The sequence below is a fragment of the Lissotriton helveticus genome, chromosome 2_2 (genome assembly GCF_964261635.1).
Source record: "Lissotriton helveticus chromosome 2_2, aLisHel1.1, whole genome shotgun sequence".
In the NCBI taxonomy this organism is placed as follows: domain Eukaryota; kingdom Metazoa; phylum Chordata; class Amphibia; order Caudata; family Salamandridae; genus Lissotriton; species Lissotriton helveticus.
The window spans coordinates 20,494,720-20,518,781 of record NC_136060.1 but is presented as its reverse complement, the minus strand read 5'-3'; the positions used below and the strand labels follow the sequence as shown (position 1 = coordinate 20,518,781).

The 24,062-nt window shown below is 42.1% G+C and overlaps 1 protein-coding gene across 1 annotated transcript in view; it reads right to left on the bottom strand.

Moving 5' to 3' along the window:
- Positions 1-24,062, bottom strand: part of WWC2 (WW and C2 domain containing 2) — a 1,026,812-nt gene that overhangs the window by 68,318 nt on the left and 934,432 nt on the right. Inside the window, exon 20 of the mRNA XM_078677991.1 lies at positions 11,434-11,526. Within this exon, the coding sequence (XP_078534117.1) occupies positions 11,434-11,526 (93 nt within the window). The remainder of the gene's footprint in view (positions 1-11,433; positions 11,527-24,062) is intronic.

The following is a 24,062-nucleotide window of genomic DNA, read 5'->3' as shown; positions in this document are numbered from 1 at the left end:
CCGAGATTCTTTGGCTTTTGCCGACGTCACGCGACGTCAGCCGAAAGCCGGGAACGCCCCCGAATCTGGTCCGGCATTGCCGGCACTTCTGCGTCTCTCCACCCCCCTTTCCCGCCCCCTCCCGCTTGTTGTCAATGGCATGGAAAGGTGTTATTTCCGTGGCGGTCGGCTGTGACTTACCACCACCAAGCCACCTCGAACGCGCACCACATGTTCAGTAAATTATTGTTTTAAAGGCAGAGATATTCGCGCCCGTTTAATTTGACCTCCTCTTTAAGCACTTTTTCCGACAGCGGAGTTCTTTATGTCATTTTCAGTGCTTTCTTTTCCTTCCAACAACTGGACCATTTCTCCGTCAGTCAGAGAATGCGGTATGTCCATGAGACCGTAGGAGCAGATGCCCAACTGCATCCCTTTCGCTGATGGGAAATACACTCACGTGCAGTCGGTAACACTGGCTGTAGACCCTTGTTTAGGCTGGCATTTCAGATTGTTTTTCGTTTATTTGATATATTGGAGATCAACGAGTCAGATATAATATGTGCTAGTCGGAACGCATCTCTGTATTTATTTTGAATTCATGCATAATATTTTAGCACGTCTTTCAGTATTTCTTTCTTCTTGTAAACGTGTATGTACACTATTCTTTTGCTTTCCTGTACTTTCGACATTCTATACAAAAAGTAATGTATTTTGTCGCTTGTGACCTTGGTTTTCTAACACCAGGAGGTGGGAGCGCATTGCTAGGATATCGTAAATGCGCACCTCTGAATGTGACCCCTCCCCTAATGCCAGATAGAGTGGTTATTGCTGCAGGACACAATGGAAACCCCGCTCCCTCCCCATACCTCTGACGCAATCCTGGACTGCCCTACTCGAGTTGACACGCTTGTAGGAGGCACATCGTGAGTAGTCACTACGCTGAAAGGGAGAAAGCTGGGATCGAGCCAGGGACTGGGTGAGTACCAGAATACACAGTAGGACTTTGTCCAATGCAGAGATCCCAGATAGTTTTTAAGTACAATTTGAGTGTTTTAAGCCAAAAGTTGGCTAAGACTGAAACTGCCTCAAGGTATTAGATACGCTAACTCTGAGCAGGACTTAAAGTACTTGAGATCGTGACTGTGCTCAAAGGTTTGAGGATCTCACCCTAGCAATGCGACCTAGTGGGTTTGACATCAAGTCTGCTGCATCCTTAGGTGAGACTTTAGGTCGAGACTACGTGCTGAGTATAGTAGTAAGATCTAGGGTGTGTGAAACTGAGCCAGACTGCTTAAACATGTCAGCGAGGAATCTATGTAAAAGTTGTAATTAATTAGATCGAGCGTGTTTGAAGAATAGATAAGGCCGTCGTTATAGATATTCTAATTGTGGTCGAAAGGGTCTTCTTTTCATTCGCCCTCCCCCCGTTTCTCATAATTTCCACGTTATTTGACAGGTACGCCAGACCCCCCATTGCATTTCCTAATATTGACAATATTTTCCTCGTTATCTATTTATTTCACCGTTTTCTCATGAAACTAGGTGTCCTAAAATGCGACACGCAGCTGAGCTGAGTCCACAGCAGGATCGCGCTGTGACCCAGTGGCGCCGCCTCCTGTCGCTCCAGCCTGTGGGCTTTATAAATACAGGCTGCGGAACAGACCACAATGAGAGTGCTGAACAGAGCTCTGGGATAGAGCAGCGGGCTAGGGAGGGTCAGAGGAGTAAACTTGGGCGCACACTCATAGCGTCTTCACGAGCAGGACTCTATGACGACATAGAGTGATTGCGTGGTATTCAGGCTACACCTTCAGTACACAGTACCTTTTACCTAACTATAACTACACCCGGACTATTTATTGGACGCCGCCCTCCTCACCGGACTGCCCTCATCTAGCCCTTGCACTCAGCTGTGCTCCTTCCACAGCAATATCCAACAGTTCATAAAGTACCGGGCATCTGCACTGGATTAAAGCCCGGACAGGCACCTCGAGAACTAGCACCGGAAGAACAGAGGCGCGTCACTTCACTGTCCCCTCCATCCGATGGCAGCCCAGAAGCTGGGGAAGCGGGTGCTGGGCAAGCTGCACTCCTCCCCGTGAATGGGTAACCGGTCCCCGGGGGGCCATGGGGGCATCCAGACACACTGTTATTATTCACACAGCTCTGATGATGCACCACAGGCATGGGCTGACACAGTTATTATTCACACAGCTCTGATGATGCACCTCAAGCACAGGGCTGCCTGCTGTTATTATTCACACAGCTCTGATGATGCACCTCAGGCACGGGCTGACGCAGTTAATGACCAGCGTCAGTGGCACCCGAGGCTCAGCCAGTCTGGCATGCCACTGCTGCGCTGTCTGTCCCAGCTCTACTGGCCTGTCCTCCGACAGTAACACCAGACACAAGTACCTTCCTCTAACATACGGGGCCTGCATTACTACTTCTTCCATCAGGTTAAACAGGTTTAATATTATCCTAAATGTGTCCTTTGTTTAAAACTCTTTAGACTGCAAGTTCCTGGGATAAAACTCTACGTAGCCTTTCTTTGGTCATGGTAAAAGTTTAATAAAGTAGGTTCATGGTCTGTGAGACAGAGCTCAACTGACCATGGACATGACAAGGATGTCTCATGACCTCTCCATCCTTGGATGTCACTGTCAGCAACGCCCCCCCCCTCTCATTCAAGGGCAGTCCACTTTTACGGCAGCCTCTTAAACAGAAACGAGACGTATCTTCTGTGAGGCGAAACCTCCCCGACCAAGGGGCGCATGTTCATGCACGGTTACTGACCCTGCCCCATACCTTCTATCCTTTCTGGGACAAAGGCGTTCGAGGGCGACTCCTCCTACATGTAAACATTCCTACGCAGCAGGGGCGCTTGCTCTCTTTCCACGAGAGCCAGGCAGGCAAAAAAGAAAGAAAGTTTCCGGAAATTGCAGGCTCGGTCCGGAAGAAGCTAAAAGGGGAAAGCCGAGGGTCAGTTAGACTGAGTAGACACGCATCCTTCAAATGCGCGTGAACGGCGGATGCCACGTTCCAGAGGCGGAAATGAATTTATGTCCTGTTAATTTACGCCGCTCGGACAAAACCTGACACCTTTCCCGGCATCAGCCTCCTAGGGACTTCTGCACTCGACCTTCCTCTCACTTTTTGGAGATTCTGATGTTTAAAATAAGATTCCCGATTTTCACATGTTCCCCAAGAGTCGTTTCTATGGTCTAGCATTATTGCTACAATTTATTTTTAATCGATTGTTATAGCTAATGTTTAAATAAAAAAAAGAATCGTTGCAATTTATATACGTTTTTTTCTTGTCGGTTTGAGTCATGGTAAGGCAAACTCCACCTTTTATCCTTCCCAGGTTGGCTGAGCACTAATACATTGGTTCATAGTACCGACGGTTACTTACAGCGCATAGAATCGGCAGATGTGATCCGTGGAGCGCCTCCTAGAGCCTGTTATTATTGCCAATCATTTGCCTGTGATGTCACAACTCAGCTAAAAGCTGGGACAAGTGCCCCATGCTACCCCTTGGCCCAACTGCCCTCCCGAAGCCTTACCTTTAAGTGCCTCAGAATAAAATGTAAATGGTGGCATATTATTCTATAAATTACAGCTAAGGCTATAGTGCTTGCACCTGCGCTGTGATTTTATGAACTTCATGTATTCCCATTGTTAGCACGTGCTCTTTTGACATTTATTTTCAGAGTATAAAATAGTGTCTATTAACCGGCTGTGAATGCACAAAGTTGCATATGAAAAGATATGGCGCCGTTTTTGAACCCTCCCTGCTTCCCAGTGCCTGGTGTGTTAATTACAGCTCCTGTTTTCCATATACTTGCCGTTCAGTGGTTAAGCCCGGGAGCATTCATTACTTCCGCCCTGTCCCTCCCCTGCCTCTCCGCGGGCCTGGTGCCGGCACATATGACAATCGCGGAATGCGGGGCCTGCACGCTTAGTGGTTCCCATGAACTGCCTGCTCGCTGCAGCTGAGAGGGCCCACCCGCTCTAGTGGACGAGCCGAGGGCTCTCAGCCTTTCACTGGTGGCCGCCATTTCCTGCTTTCGAACGCATGTTTAAAACATTGCTTTCCGTCGCTTCAGAGCAGGTCTTGGTGCTGTTAGACAAGGACTGCTGGACCAAGGCCCACAAACTCTCCGAGGAAATATTTCCACACCGAACCTATATTCTTCAAGCACTTGCGGCGCGCAGCTCCACGTACTCTAGGTTTGTATCCCAACATCCACCCTTCCTCTTTGGTATATTGTTTGAAAATGATGCCAAACTATTCAGTTGGAGACGATGTGGCTTACCGACAAGAGCTGCCGATGTTGGAACTGGGCAACCAGCTTCGAGTTTCAGAGTCGGAGAGCGATGTGGACCACTCCAGTGTCGCACTGTATTTGAGAATGTGAAAACGTCTGTCTTTGGCTACTACATCCTGCCTTGGCTTTCTAGCAGGGTATGTGTATAAATGCCCAGTATTGACATTTGAAAGTATACTTCAGGGGTGCGTGTATGCATGTGCAGCAGGGTATGTGTGTGCTTTGAAATCTGGGTATCTTTGTCTTCAAGGTGAGTGTGTGTGTGTGTCAGCCTACTGGGAGTATGTACTTCTGTCTAAAGGGGATCTGTGTGTCTGTACATGCGAACGTCTGTGCATGATAGAGTTTCTGCATTAGTGTGTCTGCACTGTGGTGTGCCTCTGTAGGGAGGGCTGTGTGGTACTGTGCAGGGGTGGGTGCATCTGTGTAGTGTGGTTGTCTATGTGTAATTGGGTTGTCTGTATTTCCAGTGGTTAAGCAATAGGCAAAGACAAAATGTAAATACCCATTGATAAAGAATTAGGAAGACAGCATGGAGAATTTCCAGGTTTGAGCTAATAAGACAGAATCAACAATATTTTGGCGTATAGACTGAGTAACAACTGGTGAAAGAGGTAATGAATGTCAGTGCTGGAAGCGAAATTAGTGCACATCCATAAGGCCTAGTACCACATTCAAAATAAAAGCCGTTTTTTTTATGGACTCTGCTTGTGCCTCCGTGTGCCCCTGTTGCGCCTCTGTGTGCCCCTGTTGCCTGCTTGTGCCTCTGTGTGCCCCTGTTGCCTGCTTGTGCCTCTGTGTGCCCCTGTTGCCTGCTTGTGCCTCTGTGTGCCCCTGTTGCCTGCTTGTGCCTCTGTGTGCCCCTGTTGCCTGCTTGTGCCTCCGTGTGCCCCTGTTGCCTGCTTGTGCCTCCGTGTGCCCCTGTTGCCTGCTTGTGCTGTGTGGGTGTGTGTGGAGGGCTCCGTGTGGCTGTGTGTGTGGGAAGCTTTGTGTGGCTGTGTGTGTAGGTAGCTTTGTGTGGCTCTGTGTGTGAGGGGCTTTGTGTGGCTGTGTGTGTGTGGGGGGCTCTGTGTGGCTGTGTGTGTGGGGGGCTCTGTGTGGGTGTGTGTGTGGGGGGGGCTCTGTGTGTGTCATTTGCGGGAGATAAAGCTAGTGGCATTGTAAATGACAATGCCATTTATTTATGTTAAAAAAAAACATTAATAAAAATAATGTCAAGAGCAATGCCAATAGCTCTAACTTTAACAAAGGCAAAACCATTGCATTGTAAATGCTTGTTTTAAGTATGATTCCAATGTGTCTGCTTTGGCCGTGTAGTGATTTGCTAGTTTGTCTGTGAAACCTTAAGTAATGGAATAAGCCCCTTCTAGGCAATATGGTATACAAAATACATTGAGAATTTTATAGAATTCTTTATTTGCACATTTATCAGTTTGAATTCTGTCTGAAAAAGTATCTTTTCTTCACTTTTTTGATAGCTGATTTGTATAATCTGTTAACTTTCTGTAGGTGAAGTTTGTCTTGATTGGCGTTTGTTTTGAGCCAGGCACGTTTTAGCTTTCTAATTTGTAGCTTTATCTCTTTTATCTCTGTATTTCTCCTAGGTGCTTGTTTTCTTTAGTTCAGTTCTGTGTTTTTTTGTGGTATTGGGATATCAAAAGCTTCCTGTAGCCACTGATATAGTTTTTTAACAGAATTGATTGTTTCTAGATCTGTACTTGATGTTAGTTGTGTTTTTAAGTGTTCCAAAGTTTGTTCCATGGTCGAAAGATGGATGCACGTAAGGTGGTTTTAGGTGAGTCTCTTAGTGTTGTTTTATGTTGGAAAGCAAGCAAACGGTGGTCTGACCATGTGACGGAGTTATTGTTTGAAAGGTAATTAATTCTGTATCTAGGATGTGTCCAGTGTTGTGTGTGGGTTTGTCGATGATCTGATGCAGGTTCAGTGTGTCTAGGCCAGCGAAGATTGTTTTTGGATGGGGCATCTTGGGAGTGTCAAACCAAATGTTGAGGTCACTCAGAATGCATAGGTTCGAGTGTACTGCTCTCAGGTTTGAACCCGTGTCTAGAAATGTGTCTGGGAATGTTGCATTGCTAAGTGCAGGTCTGTAAAGGAGCAGGAAGTTACAGGAGGAAGATGGTGTAGGATTGCAACTGGTGAAAAGGGCCTCAACATCTTTTATAGAGACGCTGTCAACTTTAGTGATATTTAATGTTTGCCTGAACAAAACAGCTAGGCCACCTCCTTTTATTTCCTACACGATTTTGGGTGAAAGTTTGATAGCCTAGAGGAACAACTTCATGCAGGACTGGAGCCATATTATCTACCAACCATGAATCAGTTATGAATAGTATGTCAGGTTTTGCGTCAATGAGGTCGTGGATGTGATGTTTGTTCTTGGAGAGTAATCGAGCATTTATTACTAGACAGTTTAGAGAATGTGTTTTGGAGATAGTAAGACTTTGATTTGTAGAGGAGGGAGCTGTATTTTGTGGGCTTGTATCTGGTGTGTCCTTTGTGTTGGTATTAGGTATAGGAGGATAGACATTGTGTAGCTTTTCTGTATTGTGATCTTCGTCCAGCAGGCAAAGAAAGCATTTTGATGGGTCTGCCTGTGTAGGTGGTAGAGACGGTGTTTGAGAGTGAGTTAGTGTGCTGTGCTTGTGGTGTAACCTTGTTGCGCAGTAGACATGGAGCAGCAAAGTTGTGAGGTGTGGCACATTACTTATTTTGCTTCCTGTCTGTTTAGGGCAGAAGGTGTATGAGTTAGGGGTGGTGGTGCAGCATGTGGGTCATGTGGTAAAGTTCTAAACTGTCCAACGGATGAGATGCGGTAAAAAGAGAGTTGCTGTGTTGCTGCATATGTGTTAGGTGTAGTGGAAGATCGAAAGTTTGTTCATTTGTGTAGTTTAAAAGGTGGGAGTATGTTTGTAGTTTGTGATGGTATTATGAGGTGCTGCGCTTGATAGATTTTATTGTGCTGGTGTGTGAGATATGTTTTGTTTTTGAGGAGTAGTGAAAGGAGGTGATGTATTTGTTTTATAAGATGGATTTGTTTGTAAAGTATTGTCTGAGAGTGGAAGTTGTAAGGTAAAGGAGGTGGTGATGCATTTGTGAGTAGAGTGTATGTTGTGTGTAAGAGGGAATCAAGTAGAGTTAAGAGTGTTTGTCTTAGGCTAGTTTTCTGCAAGAGGTAATGTGTGTGGTGTAGTAGAGAATAAGTGTTGTGCGGTTGTGTTATTGTGGTAGAAAGAAGAGGAGGGTGTTGGTCGGCCAATGAGAACCCTACGCCTAACCCTAGACAGTCACAACACTAGCCCTAAGCCCTAGAACCAATAGAACACCATCCTCTTACAGACAATCAAATCCCCAGTCCCAGCAGCCAATCAGGCAGGAAACCTTAAGCCCTACGTCCAATAGAAACCTAACCCCAACCCTAGTCACAACCCTAGTCCCACCAGCCACTTAAGCTGGAAACACTAAGCCCTACATCCAATACAAAGCACAGCCCCAGCAACCAAACTGAAATCCTAAACCTATACCCCAATCATATAACTAGCCCTAAGCCCTACATCAATAGAATCACTGACTTAGGAACCAATCAGTACCCTCAACTACCCGACCAATGAGAACACTAACCCTAATCCAGTAGAAACACCAGATGCGACCACCCATCAGCCCTCACATGTAACATCCAATAGCAGCCTATATAATGCCCCTGCGACCACAAGCAATGTTTTCTGGCCAGGGAGTTGGAAACTGCTCCTCAATTCAGAATCTCCTAGGAGACAGACAGGCGCAATCCACACTTTGGAGTTCTACAGGCAAGGGCCTTACAAGCTTTGCCCTCTAACATTACTGTTTGTTCAAAGCTTTACTCTCTCCTAGCCAAAAAAAACGAGTGTACAATCCTTAAGAAACACAGCATAAACAGATAACAGCAGATTACTGCTGTCTCAGAGCACCCTCTGTTCACTCTCTGATGTAGAAAATATTGCTGTTGCTAAGGGGTAATTTGGTTTCAATCACTTGCTAACACAAAATGTGAGCTGGGGTGGATTGCTTAACACACAGCTCTGAGCACAGAGCAAGTCAGAAATGAGGAGGGAAAAACAGGTAGTGATCGGCAGTGTGAAAAAACTGATTTTGGACTGCAAATCCCACAATTCAACAGGTAAAATGAAACAGTCACGGGCAAGTAAAAAACACATTTCTAAACAAAACAAGTGAAAAATGATGAAATCACGGGCCATTTAAAAACTTCATTTTTTAAACTGTAACAACCACTCGCAAACAAGTGAAAATTATGCAATCACGGGTGGAGGCAAACCGCTTTTCAAATTTTAGGAAAGAGACAACACTAGTCTGCCTTCTTACCACCTCCTGGTCCTTTGTTCACTTCAATCTACGACACAGGGAAACTGTAGCTCACAAAATGGAGGTGAATGTTTTGGGGTTCACCCAACAAACCCTTAAAGGGCCTGGGCAGGTGTGAGAGGAGGGCTCAAGGTTGCTTGGGAACTAGCATGAAAACATTAGCCAGGGCCCACAGCCCTAATCTTTATGATTCTCTATCTCCTTCCTAAAATGTGCCCAGGCCCCTTCCTTGTGACCTCTCACTGAATCAGAGAGCACCCTATGAAGTGTAGAGAGGAAGTATGGCTCTTCCCTCTCCAGTGTGTGTCCTACTCAACTTACAGGAATGCAGCAATACACACATCTGTCTGGGGAATTTCTGTACCTCCTCTCCTTGTTTCACCAAGCCGGCCTCGGTCTCTCAAATGGAACCCGGGCCTTCCATGAATTGTACCACTCACAGGCACACATACATCAAGAACAAGCATTCACAATGCATGCACTGCACAGCACTGCATCCTTCATATATTTTACCACTCATTAACACACATCTATCCAGCATTCACTCTGCCTGAACTGCCCAGCATTGCCTTATGCCTTTATTGTTCCCTTCCCAGACAAACATACACCCAGTGCAGATAAACCACTTCTGCACTGCACAGCACTTTATAACAAACCAATGTAGGCCAAGGATGGCTTAAACACACAGCAGCGGAATTTTAAAAATAAGTGAGCCTGTAGGCCTCACTCCAGTGACACAAGTTAAAAAGGACCTTTTTATTCTACTGATCAGTAAACGGTATGCTGCCACCACTGCGCTCATGATGCTTAACTACTGGCGAAGGCAGTAGCCTTTCACCACTATGAGGGTAGCGATATGAGGACACCTGATGGTCCAACAAGACCGCAATCCGTGAGACAGGCCTATGTCATGGCACACACATATTATCTGTGTTTGCCTATGACAACAAAAATCAGCTTTAAGGATCCAGACATCATTATATTAGGGCACTCAGGGCCAGGGTGCATTTCCATTACCATGCAGAAGACTTTTTCGAACCAACAGATTATTTGGATAAGGATCTCATGATTTACTTTTTGTAAAGTTTTACATCTTGTTTTGTTCTATTTTTTCATAAGTGTGCCTGCTTGCCATTGGTTTATTGCAAGGTCGCCCTCAAATTTCTCAGTTTAGGAGTTTGATTTGAATGGATTCTTGGGAACTGCAACCTGGCTCTCAAGCTTTCACTGGCTGATCACTATGCTACAGCTCACAATAACACCTGCACTTCCGAATTCCATTCCATTGAACAAGTAGTCCCAACCATCACATAGGGAGCTATAGAACAAAAAATTAAGAAGAGAAATTCAATTGATTTGAAGGATTGACAGCGTGGACCAGTTAGTCAACAAATATGCTAATTGGCATAACTACTTCCTTTAATGAACAAGCATTTGCAATGCAATAGCTCTCGCATTTGCATGCACTTGAGCTTTTGGCATTGTAAATGACAATGCCTTTTAGTTATGTGTTTTAAAAGCCTGCAAGCGGTGCGAAAATATACACTTTGCACTTATAGCCCTTGCTTACGAGAAGCAAGGCTGGCAGTAACTGCGCCTCTTTTACTGAATTAACAATAAGGATTAAATCAAGCTAATGAGATAGTTCATGTACAATACATGGTAGAAATAACGGTGGGTGAAAAGTATTAAAAAAAATTATCTTTTTCATGATCTTCCTGTTCTTTATCAATCCATTTTCTCTTTGAGGTATACACTATAGTCCAGCAATGTCATTCATTGTAACGTTATCAGAATCAAGTTCATGAAGCATCACTACCTGTGATTAAGGGTCAAAGATCATAAGTTTATAAGATGTCACTTCATGTGATGTCATTGATGTCAAATGATGTGTGATGCCACTTCCATTAACCCAAGCATTTTGATGAATCAACATCCGTGGTATCTCACAGCCGATGTGGGATGGTGGAGGCTGCAGTAGTGCTTACTGTGCGGTCAAATTATGGAACACTCTTCCTGCTGACATGAGAGAGGTCAACTCTCTCTTTTCTTTCAGAAAAAAATTGAAAACTTGGCTGTTTTTAAATGAAACCTTCCTCTTCTATTCCCACAGGGCTTACATTCCAGTTCAGCGGCAAGACACCTCAGGGTATTCGCGCGGTGTATGAGTTTCATTAACATTAACATTATAATTAGGTACTCTGCCTTTTTACATTTTCATTTTATAGTATCTAAAGAGTTTCACACCCAATAAGGACTTTAATTTAAACTGCAATTGTAGACATGCATCTGTCTAGTAAAATAACCCATCACTATTCATACATATATAATGGCTATCATATATTTCATAATAGACAAAACGACGTATTATATTACAAATTTAAAATAAGAAAGTGCTGAAAAAGTATGGTAGGTAACATTTATTTGAATTGGGCATTAATAAATGACAACACTATTAAGGTGAAGCCACACAATAAAGTCATTAAAACGTTAACATATGATTAATTGAAAAGTTCATGAAATGGAATCTACCTACATGTAAACAGTCACCGAACAAGGTTATTGTACTACTGTCATGCAACATTTTGTATCTAAACTTCTCACTTCTGTGGTTCAAAACATCCTATTAAAGGGAGACTAAAAAAGGGGAAAAAAACATGTGCAAAAATAGGTGCACGGCATGTACAACCAATTAGTAATCAAACAGCCTACAGGAAAACATAAAAAAGGATCAGGCACTTACCCTTTTAACTCTTAAGCTGCGCCGTTCTGAAGCATTTCTCACAAACGGACACTTTTTTCCCAACGTGGAGCTGTCACTGTCACTCCGATTTAACTGTACAAATAGAAAAAAGGGAAATGTAGGTATGAATTCAATGTAACATTCATAATAGTTTACACGTTCTCAACAAAAGTTCTGAGCTTAGCATCTTAAAGGTTTACTGCACCAGGGAAAGATGTCAGAGGTGCTCACTGACTTCCGCTCCAGTAGAGCCGTTGCCTTTGTCCTTTAGCGGCTGACAGTCTGGTAAGTTAGTACTTAACCTGTTTTTGATGGCTGTATATGACACAGTTGAACACATGTTTTTTTATTGTTGAAGACTTGCGCCAAAAAACAAAATCTTTTCTGTGGACATGGATTCCTTGGAAGCGATGTGTTATATAAGAAATACGCTTTGTGATGTGTAACGAAAAGGTGTTATTCCAACTAACTTATTTAAAAAGGCGACACAGTTATTTTTAGGTCTCGCCTCAAGACATGCTGTATCTGGAACATTGCAAACACAAGGAGATGATGTAACATTGGCTTGAAGCACCTCATATGTCTTCTTTTTGCCCCAGTTTATGACCTCTGTAAATAGCTGCTATTGATTGGAGAATATGGTTAAATTGTTCCGCCTTTTGCTATTTCAGACCCTCGTAGCAGACTGTCCCTGTTACATGTGTTCTTCCTTTTTTTATTTAGGTTCGTTTGTGGCACTATTTTCTTTTATTGTTTGCCTCAGCTTGTTTATCTGGTTATTACAACAAGGGGTTGGGCCTATACTTACGTCCAAACAAGTCCACCTTAATACTAAGGGAAATAGAGGGGGTGTTTAGGACGTCCCCTGTTCTAATGATACTTTCAGGAATCACCACCTTTAGACATTAAGTGGTTGTAGTGCTTTAAGTTCACCTTTTCTTATTTCATTCATAGTACAAACTATTACGACATTTGATTCACGTCATAGAGGAAGACACTGTACAATATGCGTAAATACAGATAAACATTGACATAAAGCACATTTCAAACAGAAATACTTGAAAAAAACAAATCAATAAACAAACAAGTATATACAAAAAACAATATGACAAACATCAGACTAGTCCTTATTAGTGGATGCCACTACCAGTATTGCTCGTCTAACAAGTATTAATTGTTTGCACTGCCATACAAATAAGGACTGGTCTGATGTGATCACACATATAGAATTCACTCGGTAGTGACTCTCTGACAATACTTCTGGGTGCGCACAGTGGCGGCGGCATCATTGTCAGCATCTTGTGGGCAGTGTGCCTGTGAATAGGTTCTAGTTGGTGTGTGTATACTGTGGGTGTTTTGAATGGGAGGATGTTTACTCACTTTTTCTTTGTGGCTCTGTAGTTTTGTGATTGAAGCTTTTTCTCTTTGTTGCCTAAACCTTGTTTTCTAATTACAACTTACGAAGGTCCACTGTTTTTGTGTGTGTGCTGCCTTAAAATTATGCAAACTCTTGGATGATGCCTAAGGAAGTTTCCAAGCAACGGATGCCAGTGAATGCAGTGGTGGCCATTGTTGTGGACAAGTGATAGGACAGGCGGGGGAGGGGGAGCATAGTGGTCACGGACGGGCGCAATACAAAAATAATAATTGAAAAAAAAAACGCCTGCTCTCTTCCGCATCACACTTTTCTGATTCTCTTCTTGCCGGCACTGGCTCCCAGACTGCCCTGCGGCCAGTCCTGAAGCTGCTCTCATGCAACACAGCAGCTTCAGGATTGGCCTGAGAGGCCTCGATTTGCAATCACAGACAGACTGGGAGTCTGTGCCTGCTCTTTCCAACCCAGCATTGCAGCTGGGTTGGAGAGAGCTTCAATGTGCATGACTGTTTGGCTGGATTGAGACGCCGGCCAAACCGTCATGCACACTGAAGGTAGTGTACTACCACTCCTCCTGTAATCCCCTTGTCCCCGTCCCCAAGACTCAGCAGGAAAGGAAAAATAAAACAAGTCTTTACTATCATTTTATTTTTCCTTTCCTGCCATTTTTTGGGGCCATTGCAGAGGAGCCACAGATGAATGAGTGGTGGGAGAGTCTCCCTGAAGCCCTTATTTTTGAAAGATATTGGTAGGGGGGTTGACCCAGTTAAAGTTACGGGACCTGGGTTATCAAGTAAGTGAAAAGAAAGAGTCCCAGTAGCATAGGAACAATTAACCACACTAATGAAAATAATCAAAGAAACATAAATTGAGTCCACACTGTTTACTTCACAATGGGAATGCGTATTGGATATGCAAGATTATTATACACACTAATAGATCAGTAGTTTACAAGGTGCCCCAGAGAGAGAAGCGGGAGGGGTGGTGTATTGGTGTGGGGAATTGGTGAGGAAGAGAGTGAAGATTCATAAGTGACAGTAAAATCAGCAATTGTCGATCATTTGACAAAGTTACAGACTATGTACACAAAAATGAGACCAACAGGTTCATTGTAGGAATGTTTCGGGTTAGGGTTAGGGTCACAGACACCATCGATAGTCAAATCTGGCAAATACAAGGCGGAGGCGAATGTTAGGGAAACATAAGGAAACTGGCGTGGTCAGACTGCTTACTGCATTATAGACGGAATCGGGACTCACCCAATTGCCGTAGTGCGGACACGTCCGGCTGGAATCGTGGTCCGTGGCGGTCAGGTAGGAAAACTCTCGTTGTATAGTCTAAAAAAGGAAGGTACGTCGTACACTGGAATTTAATTTTCTGAACAAACCACATCCACGGTTGGCCACTATCTACACTATACCCAAGATACACAAATCAATGGTCGACCCCCCTGGCCGGCCTATTGTTTCCGGGTGCGGCTCTATCCTCGAGCCCCTGGGAAAATACATTGAGTTTCCTTATGTTTCCCTAACATTCGCCTCCGCCTTGTATTTGCCAGATTTGACTATCGATGGTGTCTGTGACCCTAACCCTAACCCGAAACATTCCTACAATGATTGGTGTAAACTACGGTGAGTTCCTCACCATTGTTACTAAATACCACCTTTTGTTAATTAAATAGTGCACTCTCTAAAACCTTGATACACTTATTCTACAGATCTACTCGTGATACTGACTTCAAACGAGATCTGGTCCTGTTAATACCACGTTTGTGGTAAGTTTTAATTACTGGTATCTCTACGATGTGATGTATTTAGCCGCATATTATTCCGTGGCCGAGACATTGCTCTGGCACAACGCTGACCATGCTGTATTCCTGAGCAGTCACCATTCTTGACACCGTCCACCTTGTTAGATCTGGCCTATCCTCAAGTGCTCCTGACTAGATGGTATTAAATAAGTCTGACGCTCTAGCGCTATTTAAATTAACTGCATTCTTCGTGTTGACTTTGTCCCAATAATTCGTATGGGATGCTATATATTGACCTTAATTTAACCCATATTGGGGTGATGTGCTTTAAACGTCTGAAATAGATACAGGGATATTGCTTCCCGTATTTACAATACATATTTATATATTAAATAGGTTGTGTGTCCCCTCCAGTCCTGATGAAGACCCCACAGCAAGATAACCACTGATATCTGCACGTCTGAGGGTCGAAACGTCGACATCTGTTTATTCTCTATCGTCAACTCCACACCCCATTGCTTTCATTTATTGTACTGCTTGGAGTATGACTATTTCTGAATAATCCAATGAACCTGTTGGTCTAATTTTTGTGTACATAGTCTGTAACTTTGTCAAATGATCGACAATTGCTGATTTTACTGTCACTTATGAATCTTCACTCTCTTCCTCACCAATTCCCCACACCAATACACCACCCCTCCCGCTTCTCTCTCTGGGGCACCTTGTAAACTACTGATCTATTAGTGTGTATAATAATCTTGCATATCCAATACGCATTCCCATTGTGAAGTAAACAGTGTGGACTCAATTTATGTTTCTTTGATTATTTTCATTAGTGTGGTTAATTGTTCCTATGCTTATTTTTGAAAGGCAGATTGGAAAAAAGGAGTGATTTATTTGGTGGAGTGTAGGGACCATTACATTGGTTGAAGGATAAAATGAACTGGTTCTTGGTCATTACATGATTGTTTTCTGTGAAGAAAGGAACTGACAAGCACAGTCACCATTTTGATTATGAATGGGTAGTCCTTATAGGAAACAATATTTAAAGGTATGTCACTGACAAGCCACATATTTTCACTACACACCTTCACACCACACCACACAATCCCACACCACACAAATCCACAACAAACAATTCCAAACCAACACACCTCTCCATTGCACTTCCACCAACCGTCAATTCTCCCACACACACACACACTCACTCACTACCCCTCTCATCTCTCCCTCACACTGCCACAACTCCCTGTCATCTTGCAATCCCAGTGCCCCCTCTCATTCCTCCCTCATGCTCCCTATGTCCTTTCTATACTGCCTGCTCACACACACTAAGCACAGTTTCTTTCCTGTGACTTTTCAAAGTTTTCGTCCCTCAAACCCACGCTCTCCTCCTCTTCTTAAGAGTGTCGTCTGTGTACACATTTCCTTCCCAGTAACAGCTAGTGTCAAACCAAAGTAGTAAAGTGGGGGGGTGGGACGATGACATAACACAAAACAAAACACAAAAACAAATAACTTACCTGCCTCTTCACCGCTCTTCTGCTCCTCTCTGGCTTCAGTCCACTAGAGGCAAGGCTCCCAGACTCCCCGGTGGCCAATGCAAATGCTGTTCTCAAGTTGCTGGCAGCATGAGAGCAGCATCAAGATTGGCCTGAGCGCCCTTGATTTGTGCTCCCAGAGAGACTGGGTGTCTGTGCCTGATGTCTCCAACCCGGCAACGCAGCTCGGGTTGGAGACAGCTCAGTGCGCATGTCGGGTTGGCCGTCCTAAGATGGCTGGCCAAACCGACTTGTGCACTGATAGCAGTGCCCACCACCCCCAATACTTAGAAGAAAAACAAAAGAATAATAAACATGCTTTAATATCGTTTTATTTTCACGTTCCGAGGCTGCTGTCGGGGGGGGGCAAGCTCCTCCGCCATAGCCTGGAGGCGACGCTGGACTTTCCACTTGATGCGTCTGTGGCCTGCTCACCCCTTCTTTCTCACAGGTTTTTTCTGCTCCTCTGTCTCGAATTCATTCATCACTCAATGCACATACTACCTATATCTCTATATCTTCCATTCTCTCTATTCTGTGCAGCTCTCACCCCTATCTATTCACCATGCCACATAATTCCACCACACTCCACACCACACCCCACACAATTCCACTACTAACAATTCTGATATAACCCACATAATTCCACTCCCCACCACATACATCCACTACACTCAAAACCAAAACACATATCTTCATTTCCAACACCAATTGCTTTAAGTCTTCCAAATGCGAGACCTATTGCATTGCAAATACATGTTTCTCGAATGATTTTATTTAATTTCACAGATCAAAATACATTACAAATGCACTGATGTCAAAACGGAAAGTAAATTTGTGGTGTAAACAAATATACATCAACACAGAAACAAAAACCTTACTTTCCTCCCTTGCATCCCCATGTACCCATCGAAAACTAGTGTAGGTACAGTGTGGTACTGAGAGATGAAGGTAGATGATTAATCCTTTAATTCTAGCTTCAAACCCCCTTGCAATCCTTGAAGTGCAGCAGTACTGGAACACAGCTAACTTTAGGGACCTACCACATCCCATTGCCCCCGAGTTTCCCTTGTACGAAGTTAAATCAGTCTGAGTGCTCCCAGTCTAGGAGGTGACAAACAGAATTGTTCAAGTTTGGGGGAATAGTGTATTAATAGAGTCCCTCTAGCAATGAATTTAGTCTCCAACTGAGATAATACTTGAGGGCAACAGGTTAGGAACTTCTCCTTCCAAAATACAGTGATAGGTTGCATTGTGCCTCCAAGCATGTGTGAAAACAGGACCTAATCACTGCAGTGGTGTCCCTCTAAAGGCTAGAGGGCACTGGCCCAGTATGGAGAGAACCTCTCTCCAAAATATCTGTACTTCAAATAACACCAGTAGCTTGCCTGCACACAGGGGAAGATGTGGTGTAGGCATGTACATCAAATCATATGCTTCTGAATGTCTTTGGGGTATCGGACCACAATGATGCCTCATGAAACCTAGTCAGTAATCAATTCATTTAATTCGCTTTCCCTCCTATGCTAGTAAAACCCCTCCCTGCCCATCCACTCTTTTGCAGTACCCTATAAATACTGGTAATGAGGTTTTTTGGCTACAGATAGGACTCATCAAGTTTTTCAAAGTCGGTCAGGTCTCTGGTCGCTGCTTTTATGTTGGAGTAGTGCAGGAATCAGTATCACAGTCGGCAATAATGGTGCCTGTCAGATTCTTAGATGTGGTTGTTACCACTGTAGGATAGTTTTCCTATTACCCTTATGGCATTGGTCTGCCAAGGTTCTGTATCCCCCTCGTCCCACAGCTGCACACTGCTCCTTTCCAAGGCTGGGTGAAGTTAGTGTTGTGTAGTATATGGGTGTGAGGAAGGGGAAGGCAGTCAACCCTATTTCTAGAGTAAAAGTGTACACAACAAATACAGTAATGATTTATCTAAAGCTTCCGCAGATGGCAGCAATGCACTAGGAATATTGGCTAGAAGTCCTAACCCTCACAGGGGTCAGAGGGGCTAGGTTGAAGTCACCAACCTAGGCTGATGCAACAGTTTCTCTGTGCTGATGATACAGTATTTCCTGTACGATATTCCAATAGGCAATGTTGTCAGTTTGCTGTGTGACCCAATCCCATGAATTCTGGAAAATGATCCTATGACACAGCAAATCAACTGCTTATATGTAACAGATTTTAGATGGTCCTGGACTCCTACATATAATGTATAACATTTGCCTTTTCAACATGACTACTCTAAGATTTACCCATTAACCAGACACAGAGTCAGGCATGGCCAACATCCCGTTATAGCAGGGATTGCACCAAGGGAAAAACAAATCATTTTAACAGAGCATGGGAAGCTGAGGCCTGGAGAGGAGGTCTCATGTGGTGTTTGGCCAAAATATTGAGTTACAGAAAATATGGGGAAAAGAATATTGTGATACAAAAATATTGTGATGCAGAAATATTGTTGTCAAGAATATTGATTTTTTTTAGGTAAGTGATATCATTGTCAAGAATATCTTTGTTGCTAATATTGTTTTCAATAATATGGTAGTAAAAAAAAACGTTTTTTAATTATCTATGTTTATTAGTTCATATATTAATGTTGTTATTATTGTTTGTATATTTACTAATATTTCAAAATACCATTTGAAATTTCAAGTGTTTTATCATTTTTATTTAATTGCTAACAATAATTTATAGTGTCATAGAGCAGGGATGTGGAATTCCTATAGCCCGACGCCCAGGACATATTGTTTGGGGTCAAGGGCAACAAGTGTTCATGTGTATTTTGTCCTTGGGACAAGTAGGCCCAACCCCCTGCAGCACAAACCCTTTGGCTGCCAGTTTTCAGTAGCACATTATGGGCCAGGGAAGGGCACTGCCTGAAGTTAAGTTATTATTTGTGTGCCTATGTTAATGCTGTTCAAACTTGTATTTATGGTTCAATAATTGAAAGCCTTTATTATTAGGGTGCACACTCTAAGTAAATGTAAGTTCTGACTGCACTACTGACAGTGGTTACAGTATAAAAATGTGTACTCACGGTTTCAAAGTTTAGCAATATGAGGCTATGCATAATGCTCCCAGAATGCTCTCTGATTAGATGCAAATATTTGTAGAAGCTGGATAGCAAGATTAATGACTTTGCTTTCAATATAAAATATTCCTATAAAAATGAAAGTAGGAAAAAAAAACATTTGCTACACTACTGTGAAATTTCAGGTACCGTTTCTTTGCAGCATCATTTAGTAAGGTGTGTTGATGCATGCTAGTATTTTGCAAAAATTTTCATATTGGAAAATCAGTGTAACCAGTTTCAATAAGATTATGAGTAACATACAAATAAACAAGCATTGGCAAAGCCAGTAGGTCTGAAATTAGTGGTCAGCATTTTAGTTTTGCCAATATGTGAATTGTTTTGGCATGGTTTTTGTAAAGCCTTCTTGATGTGAGAGCTGCCGGGCCCTCACCATTATAACAAACATTGGCAAAAGCAACAAAAAATTGTTCTAAAAAAAGCACACTGCCACATTAGTTACTGCCACTGTCGATACAGAGAGAGGGAGAGAGAATTTTAATAAACACAAAAGGTTGTGGTTAACACCAGACCAAATTAAGGGCCCCATTATTAAAGAAAGTCTCAAAAGTGCACCCTTGGAATATGTTCTTGCATTAAGTGCAGCTATATAGCTTTCATGAATTTACAAGAATTTATTAAAGTAGGGCAAGAAATGTACACCTGGAAAATATTTGTGAACTGCAGTTTATCATGAGCAAATATGCATGTGTAGATTTGCTCATGCGAAAACCCGAGTGTTTGCAAGGTCATTTTCCCATGAACCACTTTTTTCCCAACCCTGGAAGAAGGTTTACGTCTGCCATTGTCAGGAGTAAATTTCCAACATTTCTCAGTATGGGAAAAGATTAGAGAAGAGTTCATGAAAACCCTTAAAACATGTAAGTTAGTAGATTTGCACAGACTTAAAGGGCATTCCAACCCTGGAACTATTGCTTACCACTACCTTCAGTCCCAGTATGTAGATCTGCAGAAACGTGGAAACATAAAGGGATTGCTAGTATTCAAAAACTACTACGGTATGAGTCCTGTCATAATCAGAGAGGCCATATAAGAGCTCTTATATAATGAGATTGCTGCCATAATTTGTCACCGAGCCACATGGCACCAAATGGACAAGTGAATTTTGTTACAGGACAAGTAGATTTATTAAGCAACTTGCCCCATGGACAAGTAGATATTTCAATAAATTCCACACCCCTGTAGAGAGTTGCTAGGTTTGTAGGGCCATAGGGTGAGAAGTTAATTAAGCATAATTAACTACTGATTAATTATTCATGTTATTGTCATTATTCATCATTATTTAATTGATTATTAATTATGTAAATTGTGTAATGATTATATTTTCGAAGTTACATATTAGTTGTGGGCTGCTGGGTTTGTAGGGGTATAGGGTTGGAATTTAATTTAAGTAACAATAAAAAATAATGTATAATTAATTAATTAGTCATGTAAATTGTGTGATAACGTTATGTTTAAAGTTATATATTAGATTATTTCAAGCGTGTGCTACTAGGTTTGTGGAGGTATAGTGTGGAAAGTTAATTAAGTAATAAATAATACTTTTTTTGACTTGATAATTCATTATTAAATTGTTTAATAATCATGTATATTGTTTTTTATTGTTAGAAACATTAATAATTTTCATATTAAGAGCTTTATATTTGTTGTACATTAATAGGGCTATTCAATATGTTATTCTTTTCAAATGTAGTGCTTTCCCTACTGTTCCACAGACTGGAGTGGGAATAGTACATTTAACCCTCCAAAGTCCAAAGTTTTCCCTACTGCTGCACAGACTGAGTGGGTGTGTATAGTGAAAGCTATCTCAAGTAACTATAACTTGTGCCCTAAGGTAACTATAACTCACACCCAAGCCGTACACTGCTAATTACCCAACACATTAATTCACTCATTACATGTTTTCTGACATCATTGGTAATATCACTGCAACATCTACTGTAAAATTATTGATGAGAAAACTGTGCATGGTGGGGGCATGAGTTATAGTTACCTTAGGGTATGGGTTATAGTTACTTGAGATAACTAACGTTACCTGCTGAACTTCTTTGGTTTTGTGTGTGTAAAATCTGATCCTAACTATAACGTCCCTGCAACCTTAGTTATTTAAGTGAATATATACTACTTCAAAAAGCAAATATATTTTTATTGTGGTAAATTTAAAAAATCACCCCAAAAATGTAATGTAATGTAAGATATATATTTTAATAATAGTGTTACATTATATATATATACACACACACATATAAACATGTGTTTATATATGAACATATTTATATATAAAATATTATTTAAATTCACTTAATTAATATTACATTAATATTTTATGGTAACGAATTTAAGATTTACTATTTTAAAGTATATACATATCTTAATAAACAATATCTTTGTAAGCTTTTTTAACAATATTGGTGTGAAACAATAGTTCTTGTTGGTTTTTTCGTACTTACCATCAGAAGTATAGGGAAACAATATTTTCTAATCAATATTTTTGACACTATGGGACTTATTATGAAGTCTGGCGGAATCACTTACACCCGACATCAACTCTGCCATGGGCCCGACCGACACCCGGTCAGCGGTCCTGATCGCCGCATTAGGATGTGACCGTAGACTGTTCGGTCGCATTCCTATATTTCGCTATGGGAGCAGGCATTGCAGCCATAAACCGGCCGTAATGGGAGGTGTGGTTTAGGTGCCTGCCACAAGGTGCAAGTGCTCCAACTGGAGGCTGTGCACCAAAGCGAGCCTTGCTGGGGCCCTGTAACACGCTTTCCGACATGGTTTCCATGCCGGACAGACCAGCATGGAAACCATGCCGGAAACCGTGATCGTAATCTCAAGGGCGGAAAGCGCCACTCTTGAAATTAGGCCATTTGAAGCCAGACGGAATGACAGGCCAGTTTCCTTTTCGAACGCCTCCATCATAATTAATAACAAAAACAAAATGTCCAGGAAGGAAACATTCAAATATACATTCACTTATTCAAATGGTGTCATAGATATGAACACTTAATTCATTGAAATCATAGGGTTTGCATGCAAGACACTATTATTGTATCAAAAATAGATTTGAATCCTTAGTACACATACTGGCATTTCTTCATAAATAAAAGTCTGGCAACAAAATACTATCAATCAGTTATAATGGATACACATTCAATGGTAGTAAAGAAAAACACCTTTCGCATATAATATGGACAGTTGATTCAACCATATTTAGGTGAATTAACACAGTACATTAGGTGAATTTAGACATCAATTGATTTGATATTTATGCAAAAATGGCGTAGTGCGTCGACGTTTCCGTCCCCCGTTGGTCTAATAGATCCTTGGGACCATCATCAGGACAGAACAGTTGCACAATAACATCTGTTACAAAAATGACAACAATATAATTATATCAAAATCATACCGTATGATACAGAAGAGTAATGTAAACAGCTCACACCACAAGGAAAACAAATAGACCCTGGCCTTATCACCACAAGCTATAATTAGTGTAAGGACAACCTCTAGTGCAACCACAAACTCCAAACAAACACTAAAGTAAATCATTAAGAAGTGAGGAAAACCTAATAACCCCGTGCAACAAACATGAATGTTACTCACATGCCTCAAAAATTAGACAAAATCACTGTCTATTCGAAAAAAGGAACGAAAAAATGTAGTACTCAATATCAACAAAACCATGTACTGAACATGAACCAAATTGGTATCAGCACATAACTCGCTGATGTTTTATACTTACAAGAAGACAAGCCAGACAGGTCATCTGCAAAACAACATAACAACAAAAATGTATCATAAATGCCACCTCACATAACATACACACACATCTCTGTCATAAAAACAGAAAAAGCGGAAGGAACACTCACGTCGAGAAAAGCCACCAGGTGTCCTACAAATAAGATATGGCCAGACGTTAGTCTCACGAATAAAAAGCTTTGAAGCTACAAAATTAATTAATTAATTAGTTACATGAACCAGCATGACACTTACTTAAGCGGCCAGGAGACCGGCAGTACTCAGTCCCGATATCCCCGGACAACACTCAGGGAATCGGCATGAAGACCGGCGTACCGCTTAATACAAACGCCGAGAAACAGATGACGTCATGCACCCGGGAACCGGGATGGCCATATTGGAAAGGAGGAAAACTAGTGTTAATGCAGCGAGACACTGCGCACAAGGGACCAATCAAAAGACTGTGTGTAACGGAATGGAACTACATTATACCTCCCATTCTCCATAGCAATTATACCAAGGTAAATATACCATTAAATGCGATAAAAATAGAAACAATGAAAATGGCGGCCATGTTAGAATGGGTCCCAAAAGCAGTCAAGTTACTGCGATAGACAAAGTGAGTGCAGAGGGGCTTATTAATGACAAAACATAAATGCACGACCAAATTATAAAATTCAAAATGCCTGAGTTACCCCACTACCTAAACAAAATTTGCCAAAACCAGAACAGATTCTACAAAAACGACTAAGCAAGCCAAAAAGTCACTGTGATATGCTGACACTCAGCCGAGTGTGAAAAACATCACAATATACCAGATACAGATACATACCAATGGCGTCAAAAGCACGATGGTTACTTTAAGACAGCCATCATAATTAGGCGGTCAGAAAGGAAACCGACCGGCCCATTACGATGCAGCCCTAAAGGGTCGGAGCTTTTATGGGCGGTATAGTAAGCGGCCCCTATATTTCTGTATTTCAATATTGTAGTTTTAAATACTGTGTTAGTGATCCCCTCATAAAATGCTTGTCCAATATCAAGATGCAAAAACAAATCAGTGACTCAAGAGGACATCCTAAGCAGAAATTCTGCATAAATTTGACGAAAGGTCAGAAATTA